This window comes from Mytilus trossulus, chromosome 8, assembly GCF_036588685.1.
Source record: "Mytilus trossulus isolate FHL-02 chromosome 8, PNRI_Mtr1.1.1.hap1, whole genome shotgun sequence".
NCBI classification, from domain to species: domain Eukaryota; kingdom Metazoa; phylum Mollusca; class Bivalvia; order Mytilida; family Mytilidae; genus Mytilus; species Mytilus trossulus.
Genome location: NC_086380.1, coordinates 54,259,688 through 54,271,857, shown reverse-complemented (window position 1 = coordinate 54,271,857; position 12,170 = coordinate 54,259,688). Strand labels below are relative to the sequence as shown.

The following is a 12,170-nucleotide window of genomic DNA, read 5'->3' as shown; positions in this document are numbered from 1 at the left end:
GTTAGTGAAAATCTACAAATTTTGTGAAAATTGTTAAAATTTACTATGAAGGGCAATAACTCCTTAGTGGGTCAAATGACTATTTAGGTCATGTTGACTAATTTTTAGTTCTTACTTTGCTGTACATTATTGCTGTTTACAGTTTATCTCTATCTATAACAATATTCAAGATAATAACAAAAAAACGGCAAAATTTCCTCAAAATTACCAATTCAGGGGCAGCAACCTAACAACCGATAATCCAATTCATCTGAAAATTCATGGGCAGACAGAAACTTGACCTGATCAACAATTTTACTCCCTGTTCTGTCAGATTTGCTCTTAATGATTTGGTTTTTGAGTTATAAGCTAAAAACTGTATTTTAACCCCATGTTATATTTTTAGGCATGGTGGCCATCTTGGTTGGTCGGCCGAGTTACCGGACACATTTTTTTAACTAGATACCCCAAAGATGATTGTGGCCAAGTTTCAATTTTTTTGGCTCAGTAGTTTCAGAGGAGAAGATTTTTCTAAAAGATTACTAAGATTTACGAAAAATGGTTAAAAATTGACTATGAAGGGCAATAACTCCTAAATTGGTCAACTGACTATTTTGGTCATGTTAAATTATTTGTAGATCTTACTTTGCTGAACATTATTGCTGTTTACAGTTTATCTATATCTATAATAATATTCAAGATAATAACCAAAAACAGCAAAATTTCATTAAAATTACCAATTCAGGGGCAGCAACCTATCAATCGAATGTCGGACAGATAGATTTTAATCTGATAAACAATTTTACCTCTGTAGAATTTGCTCTAAATGCTTTGTTTTTTGAGTTATAAGCCAAAAACTGCATTTTACCCCTATGTTCTATTTTTAGCCATGGCAGCCATCTTGGTTGGTTGGCTTGGTCACCGGACACAACTTTTAAACTAAATACCCCAATGATGATTTTGACTAAGTTTGGTTAAATTTGGCCCAGTAGTTTCGGAGGAGAAGATTTTGTAAAAGTTAACGCCGGACGCAGGATGACGACGGACGACGGACGACGGATGGCAAGTGATGAGAAAAGCTCACTTGGCCCTGTGGTGAGTTAATAAAAGGGAAGGAAATTGTAGCGACGTGAGGACAATATCCGATATCACCTGTGAAGCGGTTTTTCCATAACGGTCAACCAACTTATGATGGTGTCCGTCAAATTTTCGAAGTAATGATTTTGACTCATCATTTTGAACTTTTGGTGTAATAAATTCCCTCTTCAGTCAGGGGAATTACTTTAACAAATATTTTTTTTTAGGTACTTATACGTCGGATAATTTTGTTAAAGCTAGTAAAATCTGTATAGTTGGACACCTATAAAAATAATATTTAGAAAAGTTACTATATAAGTAATATTTAAAATAGCCTCGTTTTCAACATTACTTGTATAGGTAATTTTAAATGTAACTTGTTTAAGTAATGCCACTGACTGTTGTTAGCAGCAATCCTCCTACAAAAAATGATAGGAAATTCAAGCATTAGAATATTGTATCAATTGCGAGATATTTACCCCGTATGCAGGTGCTGCTGGAATTACTAAATTATGATTCATCTTCAATGTTTGATACCCTTCAATATACTACGGCAAATCTAACATTTAAAATTGAAAGATAAAATAACCTCTCCGTGAAATTAAGTGTTCATCATTTCCAGAAAACAATTCTTTTAAAATGAAGGGCTTATAATTATATGAATTTCATACGACATTTAGCATGTTTAGTGTTTTCTTGATTTTCGAGAAAATCAAATTCAGTGTTCCTGGTTTTGTATTTCATATTTCGGAAATATATATAAGAAGCAATTTTTTCAATCAATGATCAAAACAAATTTTTGAGGTTCCTACCGGAAATATATATAAGAAGCAATTTTCTCAATCAATTATCAAATCAAATGTTTGAGGTTCCTACCGGAAGGCAAATAAAATCCATAAAGTCATATATTTATAAAGATAATTGAGTCAGATGTTTTAGTGTAAACAATATTTTATTCAGAAACAGACAAATAAATGCGAACATAAATACAATACAATGGATTGGGAAACAAGTGACAAGTCACTTATACAAATTCCTCTCCTTGAGTCAGATGTTTTATACCACATTTGCACAAACAGTTATTGTCGAATATTTACTACAGATTTTAAAAGTGTATTTTCATGTACACTTGAAAATAAACGCGCGTTTACTTTTCGTGTTAACTGATTGGCTAAATTTTGAAATAAACTTCAAGTTCATTTGTTTTTTTATTTTATAAAAACGACCATTAGTCTTTGTATTTTACGTATATGTGTTTTAAACCACAACAATTAAAAAACTCTTTTAATTCGAATATTATTTTTATTCAATCACACACAATCAGTTCCATTAAGTCCATTATTTTTTACTTATTAGCACTTTTTCTTTTCAAAAGTTACATGTACAAATATCGATACGGAAAGAAAGGTTATCCGAGACATCGGAAACATATTTTTATATGATGGGATATAAATATCATGGTTTACGTTGTTTCTTTCCCCATTTTTAATTGACTCTTCGAATTCCTAACTATAACTCGGTGCATTTGATACGTAATTTTTAATCGACATTCCCCTCGTTTGTCTGGGATTAACATGATTTTAGCTTCAGTTTTGACAAATTATCAAACGTAAATTGTACAGGGGTATTCATAAAATGTAACATGAGTATGTACGTCATTTGTACCAATCCATCAATTTAAATGTAAATTTTTCGATCTTTTGCATGGATTTATAACTGATTTACTATTCAGCTATATAGAGTGATAATATGGTCTGTGTTGGTTGTTCCCGACAAATAATTTTATAATACGAGTTAGTTGTTTGAAAACTACTGAAATTTGTTTCAATTCAATATTTTGAATAAAAAAAGGACATGGTGGAACTCTAAATTGACATGATTGATTATTTTTAGTCATAGCTTTTAAAAAAATTGCTACCTTTCAGTTTTATATAATACAATCAATCATTAAGGTGGTATGGGAGTCTAAAATAAAAATGATAGAATTTGTTCATACTTTGTCAAAATGTAGTATCTATTGATACGTGTTCAAAAATGTTATAAAAATGATAGGTCACCGCGCATTTTCTCAAGCTACAGGTTGTGACAAAATGACAAATTTTGTATGGATTATACAGGAAAAAGCACCATTTTGTGAATAGAAACTAAACAAAATGATAGAATCGTATAATAAATTAGAAAAAGATAGCTTTCAGACAATTTTTTTAGAATATCAAAAGAAAAGATAGGGTCACCGTACGTTTTTTCTGGCTAAAAGACAAAATAGGAAAATTTCATGTAGAGTCCTTCAGAAAATGCACTGTTTTGGAGTTACCTCCCCTTAAAATGCCAATTTGAAAATATTCAAAAAAACAACCAAAAATAATTTACACTTGTAAAAATTTTAATATTTCTAAGTTGTATTTTTATAAATTGGTTCTTTTAAATGAAAATTCACATTACATATTGCATTCCTGCATCAAATTTTGCTAACTTGATAGAAAATATGGACCTTAGATTCTCTGTTTTTTACAATCCAAGATGCGAAAGACACCCATACCACCTTAAATTAAAATATAACTCATTTACCATGCAGCTATATAGATTTACATAAAAAAAAAAGTGCTAATAGGGTCAGTTATGGTTGTTTGGGACAAATAATTTTATTATATGAATCAGTCTGAGGTATGAACAATACTGAATTTTGTTTACGATTCAATATTTTGTAGAAAAAAAATGCATTGTGGCACTCTAAATTGATGCGAACCAATTTTTTTTATTCATTCTGTTCCAATATTTCTACCGTTTAATTTATACAATCAATCTTTACATGAAAATACAACTCTTTTACTATGCCACTATATAGATTTACATAATAAAGTGCTTATATGGTCAGTTTTGGTTGATGCCGACAACTAATTTTATAATACGAGTCAGTCTGAGGTATGAAAACTACTTAAATTGGTTTACGATTCAATAATTTGTATACAAAAGTACATGCTGACACTCTAAATTGATGCGAACCAATTTTTTTTAATTAGTATTCAAATATTGCTACCTTTTATATAATACAATCAATCCTTACATGAAAATATAACTCATTTACTACATGTATGTGACTATATAGATTTACATAATAAAATGCTAATACGGTCAGTTTTGATTGTTGCGAAACAAATAGATTTATAATACGAGCCAGTGTGAGGTATGAAAACTACTTAAATTGGTTTATGATTCAATAATTTGTATAAAAAAGTACATGCTGGCACTCTTAATTGATGGGAACCAATTGTGTGTAGTCATAATATTCAAATATTGCTACCTTTTATATAATACAATCAACCTTACATGAAAATATAACTCATTTACCATATGGCTATATAGACTTATATAATTAAATGCTTTTATGGTAAATTTCGGTTGTTGCGGACAAATAATTTTATTATATGAGTCTGTCTGACGTATGAAAACTACTTAAATTGGTTAACGATTCAATAATTTGTAAAAAAAAAGTACATGCTGGCACTATTAATTGATGGGAACCAATTTTTTTTTAGTCATAGTATTCAAATATTGCTACCTTTTATATAATACAATCAATCCTTACATGAAAATATAACTCATTTACTCTGCAGCTATATAGATTTACATAATAAAATGCTGTTATGGTCAGTTTTGGTTGTTGCGGACAAATAATTTTATTATATGAGTCAGTCTGAGATATGAAAACTATTGAATTTTGTTTACGATTCAATATTTTGAATAAAAAAAAAGGACATGCTGGCACTCTTAATTGATGCAAACACAATTTTTTAGTCATAATATTCAAATATTGCTACCTTTTATATAATACAATCAATCCTAACATGAAAATATAACTCATTTACCATTTGGCTATATAGACTTATATAATAAAATGCTTATATGGTCAGTTTTGGTTGTTGCGGACAAATACTTTTATTGTATGAGTCAGTCTGAGATATGAAAACTATTTAATTTTGTTAATGATTCAATATTTTGAATACAAAAAAGACATGCTAGCACTCTAAATTGACGCAAACAAAATTTTTTAGTCATAATATTCAAATATTAATACCTTTCTTATTATACAATCAATCCTTACATGAACATATAACTCATTTACTATGCAGCTATATAGATTTACATATTAAAATGCTTATATGGTCAGTTTTTGTTGTTGTGGACAAATACTTTTTTTTATATGAGTCAGTCTGAGATATGAAAACTATTGAATTTTGTTTATGATTCAATATTTTGAATAAAAAAAGGACATGCTGGCACTCTTAATTGATGCAAACAAAATTTTTTAGTCATAATATTCAAATATTGCTACCTATTTTATTATACAATCAATCCTTACATGAAAATATAACTCATTTACTATGCGGCAAAAACGGCGCGTCTTCTAATTTTTTTAAAGAGTAAACGGGCGTTTACTTTCCCGTTTACCTCCGCGTTAACGTGGAAAAATTCGCGTCTTCTATTTTCGTAATAAGTAAACGCGCGTTTACTGTTTGTAGTAAACGCGCGTTTACTGTTTGTAGTAAACGCCCGTTAACGCAGATTGTCATCGTAACCTGGATACACTGACCTTAAATATGAAATGATAAGGAACATCAAAATAAATTGACCAACTAGTCATTTCCGCTTGACATATTGACGATTACGGATATTTAAAAATGTTACACATTTGTATTTAATTGAACAATAATTATAGTAAATTTCTTGTTCTTCGCAAATAATAGTTTAAGTATGTTTATTTGAATGCATGTAATTTAATCCTCACCAAAATCAAACAGTTTTCTCATCTTCGACAGATTGACTCGTAAAACAAAATTATTTGATATCATTAACAAAAACTGACAATATTTAGCCTTTAACAAGTTATCTTATTCTATATAGAAGTAATTCAGTTATATTTTTATGCCATAATTGACCATATAATACAATTGACAGCAATTTTTGTAGCAGCCTGCCGGCCATGACCTTTTTTTATTTAAAATATTGAATAGTAAACAAAATTAAGCAGTTTTCATACATCAGACTAACTCGCGTATAAAAGAGTCAAGTGGAAATCGTCCTAACTCAGACTTTTGGCAGTTATATTACATGAGGTTTTTTTAATTCCAAGAACAGTTTTTCAAAATTTATGATGCACTTTCTCAAAGCTGAATCTATCTGTCAATGATAAAATATCACAGTTAGTTCCATGCAAAGTGGCTCTATTTATGGCTCTAAAAATTGAGTAATAATCTTCCATAAACCAGGGTTGAGTTCAATATCGTATCAGCTACGTAGACGCTATCAATATATATGTAGTAGCTAGTCTATAGCTGCGCGTTCAATAGTTAAAATCTACGTAGCACTACGTAGCAGCTACGATATTGAACGCGGCCCAGATCTCGCTATTTATAATTCATGCGTGATTATCATTCGTCTCAACTCGGCCGATTCCGTACCCTTATCTAACAAGGGGAGTAGCGGATTCTACCGAGGATTGCCGAATGGTTATATCGATATCAATCACTATTGCAAAGGCTTTATCAGACCCCTAGTTTGTTTCATATCACGTCATGTGACAACATCTAGTTTATCATTTCAGATAGACTTGCTATATGTCCCTTCCTAATTTCCCCTTTTTATTTAAAGTTTACCCCTTCAACGAGTTCACTGTAATAGCTTAGAAATTGCCACCAGCGGCAATTAGTATAATGGCATTTTTAGTAAACAAATAAATTAGAGGGAAAGATATAAGTTGATTGACTGATTCATGTTTGCTTAACGTCCAGTTGCAAATATTTCATATATATTCAAGATGAGAACAAATTAACAATAAATACGAAATATAGGCTTTGTAATAGAGGGGTCCGGGAATAGACTACCGTGGGAAATGAGAGAAATGAGGGTATATTGGATATGGACAGACATTTAGCCTTGCAACAGGTCTCCTACAGACTCCTAAAAGAGTTGCAAGGGTTCTTAACGTGCAAAGAGTGAGTCATCGTATTAAACGTTCCCATTCTGACCGGACTTGGCTACAAATTTGTTAATCCCGCGCAGCTAAACGAAAGCACTTAAGCTAGGGTTTTACTGCCGGTCGGAGGAAGACTAATGGTGACCATACTTCTATACCCCAGAAAGATATACAAGAAAGGGAATTGTCAAAGTGTACATTTTTCAATATCAATTACTATATCGACCTTCAACCGATATAATCCCTCGAGTTAATTTCTTGTGAATATATGATGATTGTTTGTGTAGTCTTTGGCACAATTTTTTCGATAGGCTTGTATTCCCCCCCCCTTTTATATTGTTTACAGTCTTTTTGCTTATAGTTTTTTTATTGTATCTTCATTGTTTGAGAGCTACTGTCATAGTAGTGGCATGTTCGGAGCATCAGCGCCTTGAAATAGTTTTCAGTGCAGTTAATGTTGCTCAATGCTTTATGTTATATTTGTGGATGAACATTCGTCTTTAAATTTAATAGGTTTGGTGTCATTAAATCGGCCGTCTACCTTTAATTCACGATATTTAAAACATTGCAAATATATGTCGACGACCTACTATACTAAATGTATTCATACAATCATTTAAATATAAATAGATCCATTTAAATGTCATTAAAACTAATTATATCTTAATTCTTTCTTCTCATTTGCAAAACAAATTGATAAATGTTGTCTAATGTCATTCATACTTATGTCATACAAAAAAGAACCATACAAATAATCTGTACTTTAGTTGTTCTCTATTTCTTGGGATCTTTATATTTGAAACTTCCTCTGAATAGACTTACGATTCCAGAGGGTATCATTAGCACAGCAGCTAGAACTTCGGTAATGACATGATTTATAACAAACTTTAATTGTAAAAAATGCCCGTTCATAAATTTTGAAATATAAAGAAAGAAGAATTTAACTCCCTCAGGCAAAGTGACCTTAGATGGACTTGGCTATTTAAGGACTTTTTGGTCATAGAGATCTCTGTCTGGCCTTGAAGTCTTGAAATATTTGCTACTGGACGTTTATCAAAAAATTCAAAAACACTGTCCAAATTAGAATAAACTGGAATTCGAAGTCACGAAGAATGTGTTTTGGGGATTTTTGTTGTTGTTACACATTTTATCCATTTGTTTAACTTGATTTTTATAATGGAACTTGTGTAATCACAAACATGATTATTTTTAACAAGTTACTAAATAAAGACGACTGAAGTCTTCTTAGAAAATTGTTATGATAATTGATAAACAACAAGTCGTACTAATTGTTTTAAGGAGACACTTTATTTTTATTTAACGTGGCAATCATATTTCCTGTTGTAATTAATTCCACTTTACAAAAACAAAATTATTTTATTTGATTTCAGCAATTAAACCAGTATGATGGTGAAAATATAATCGCGATAATAGGAACGATTATATTCTTTGGTTTCCAAGAGAGAATATTGTTAACTAACTCTAGTCACGCAAATCTCAGAGCAGCAAGGGCCTTAGAGATGCAGAGTGCAGGCCCACCGGCGTGTGGACACGCCCTGGCTCTCATCAACCTTGCCCCAGCTATGGGTTAAATGCCCCACTGCCTTGTGGGTGACTTGGGAATAGTCGAAGGCTATGGAAGTTAATCCAAACAGAAAATCCGGGTAGATGGAACTCGTTAGCAACAGCAATCGTCTAAGGGATGGAAAACCCCTACAGAACAACCCGACCCTTCACGTAGAAGGTTTAGCTTAGGGCCAACACCCCTAACTTGTAAAAAATTTTACGTTACAGAAACGACTACAGAAGAAAACCCTCTTACTTGTCAACGGCTTGAGATAGAGGTAAACACAAAATCAAAACCACGAGGACAACATATGACGCGAAGGCCGATGAAGTTGTTCTCACCTAAGTATCCAACTAAAATTGGGACTTGGAATGTACGAACACTGTATCAAAGTGGAAAGAGCTTGCAGACAGTCAAAGAAATGGACAAATACAGTATTGAAATTTTAGGACTCAGTGAAGTAAGATGGAATACATTTGGCATGACAACGTTAAACACTGGTCATACCATCATCCACTCTGGTAACAAAAACGCCACTGACACTCATGACAAATGTGTTGGATTTATGCTTACTAAAAAGGCAAAGCAGTCTCTCTTAGAATAGAATCCTGTGTCTTCTAGAATAATCACTGCCAGGTTTGACACAAAATTTCAGAAAACAACCATAATCCAGGTTTACTCACCAACAAATAATGCAGATGAAGAAGAGAAAGATGACTTTTACAACTCTCTGCAAACCACTGTAAATTATGTGCCTAAACGAGACATCCTCATGCTACTAGGAGACCTCAATGCAAAAGTGGGTAAGGACAGGACAGGGAGAGAAATAGAAATGGGACCAAATGGAATCGGTGAAATGAACGAGAACGGTGAAATCTTTGCTGATTTTTGTGCTTTAAACAGTCTAGTAATAGGTGGCACACTCTTCCCCCATAAAAACTGTCACAAAGTTACTTGGGTTTCGCCGAATGGAGTGACAGAAAATCAGATAGCCCATATTGCTATATCCCAAAGATGGAGGTCATCTCTACAAGATGTACGAAACAAGAGAGGAGCAGATATAGCATCAGATCACCACCTAATCATTGCAAAGATACAACTAAAACTACTTTCAACAAAAAAAGCAAAATCCAGGAGGAAGAAATTTAATGTTGATCTTTTCAAAGACCCTAAAGTTGTTCAAGACTACCACATTCTGCTGCAAAACAAATTTGGTGTACTTGAAAATCTACATGATGAAGAAACTAGCATCAACACAGCATGGGAAATGACCAGAGATTATATTGTTCAAGCATGTGAAGAAACTGTCGGCTATCTCCAACAAAACCGCAAGCAATGGATGTCAGAAAATACAAGGAAAATTGTCAACGACAGAAGACAAGTGAAAGAAAAAGTTCTAACCGCTATAACTAGACAGCAGAAAAATCAGACACAAGAACAGTACAGCAATAAAGATAAAGAGGTGAAGAAAAGTTGCAAAAAAGATAAAAGGAACTTTGTAGAACAACTAGCAAAAGAAGCAGAAGCGGCCTGTAGCAAGGGAGACACCAAAACCCTATACAACATTACAAAGCAATTAAGCGGTAAACCACCAACTTCAGATACACCCATCAAAGATATAAACAACAATACCCTCACTAAACTGGAAGATCAACTTGAAAGGTTGAAAGAACATTTCGAGCAGGTTCTCAACAGGCCCCCACCTACAGATCCACCTGAATTACAAAATGGTCCAATATTAAACATCAAAACCAGCAAAATAACAAAAACTGAAATCAACAAAGCTGTCAAAAGTCTAAAAAATGGAAAAGCAGGCGGCATTGTTAACATACCACCTGAAGCTATAAAAATCTTGGATGATACATCTGTCCTTAGCCTGTTACAACTTCTGAATAAGATCTGGGAAGAAGAAGAAATACCAGATGATTGGAGTAAAGGACTTTTGGTAAAAATCCCTAAGAAAGGCAACAAGTCGCTTTGCAAAAACTGGAGAGGTATCATTTTATTGTCCATACCTAGTAAACTGCTCTGCAGCACCATCCTTAGCAGAATGAAAAATGAAGTGGACAAGATAATTAGAGATGAACAAGCTGGCTTTAGACAAGAAAGATCATGTGTAGACCAAATAGCCACATTGAGAATTATTATTGAACAGACAATAGAATGGCAGACGACACTTTACCTAAATTTTGTAGATTTCCAGAGAGCTTTTGATAGCATTGACCATCAGGTTTTATGGGACATTCTGGCACACTATGTAATCCCGCAAAAGATCATCAAAATGATAAAACTGCTTTACGACCAATTTTCCTGTCAAGTTATACATGGTGGAACTATGACCGAATCATTCCCTGTTACAACTGGGGTAAGTCAAGGTTGTCTTCTCTCTCCTCTTCTTTTCCTAATAGTAGTTGACTGGGTTGGTAAATCAGCCTACACAGATCCAAAAGGCATTGGATAGACCCTCACAACACGACTTGAAGATCTCGAATTTGCTGATGACATCTGTGCACTATCCCATCGCTTTCAAGATGCACAACATCAGACCAAAAGTCTTGAAACAGTAGCAAAACAAACAGGCCTATACATCAACGCACAGAAAACTAAATCAATGAGGCTAAATACAAACCAGCAATATTGTCTTAAGATCGACGACTCTACTTTTGAAGATGTTCAACAATTCACCTATCTGGAAAGTATTGTCAGTACAACAGGAGGCATAGACGAAGACATATCGGCAAGAAAAAAGAAAGCACAACAGGTATTTTCCATGCTTAAACCTGTTTGGAGGAGTAATGCTTTAAGAACTAGCACTAAGTTAAGGATATTTACCACCAATGTCAAATCTGTACTCTTATACGGATCAGAAACCTGGATAGAAACAGCTGCATCCATCAAATCTATCCAGACTTATAAGCCAGTCAATAAATGTTTGAGAAACATCCTCAACATCAGATGGACAAACAAAATATCCAACAAAGAGCTATGGAGAAGAACCAAACAACAGCCAACAACCCAGACCATAAGAGCAAGAAAGTGGAAGTGGATCGGGCATACCCTAAGAAAGAAAGACACGCACATTACTAAGCAAGCCCTTGAATGGAACCCCCAAGGACATCGAAAAAGGGGAAGGCCAAAAAACACCTGGCGAAGGGGACTAACAACCGAGCTGAGTAAAATTGGGATGACCTGGAAAGAAACAAAACGAATAGCCATGGACAGGAAGAAATGGAGAGAAACTGTAGTCGCCCTATGTCCCCCTTGGGACGAAGTGGATTAAGTCAAGTAAGTAAGTCAGTCACGCAAATGTTCAACTAAGTAACTTGAAAATTAAATTGACAAATAGTTTTCTGCAATTACATTTGAGATTAAATTGGTCAGGTTTTGAGAAAAAATTCTCCTTGCAGAGCGAATGTTGTCCAATTCTTTCGATGTACAATGTTTATAAAGCTTGAAGATGTGGTATGATTGCCGAAACGGATTTATGCACCATTTGATATGATCGTTTTTTCAGTTAAATTCCAGCTAGGCGTGTTTATGTAATATTTTTCATTTAAAAGATACTTAAGAAAT

At 33.3% G+C, this 12,170-nt stretch overlaps 1 protein-coding gene across 1 annotated transcript; it reads left to right on the top strand.

The window, feature by feature from the left end:
- Positions 1 to 11,208: 11,208 nt before the first annotated feature.
- Positions 11,209 to 11,877, top strand: LOC134727767 (uncharacterized). The gene has a single exon (XM_063592154.1). The coding sequence runs from the start codon at positions 11,209 to 11,211 to the stop codon at positions 11,875 to 11,877; it is 669 nt and encodes a 222-aa protein (XP_063448224.1).
- The last annotated feature ends 293 nt before the right edge of the window (positions 11,878 to 12,170 follow it).

Coding starts and splice junctions, on each gene's coding strand:
- LOC134727767 (XM_063592154.1), top strand. CDS start 11,209: ATGAGGCTAAATACAAACCAGCAATATTGTCTTAAGATCGACGACTCT.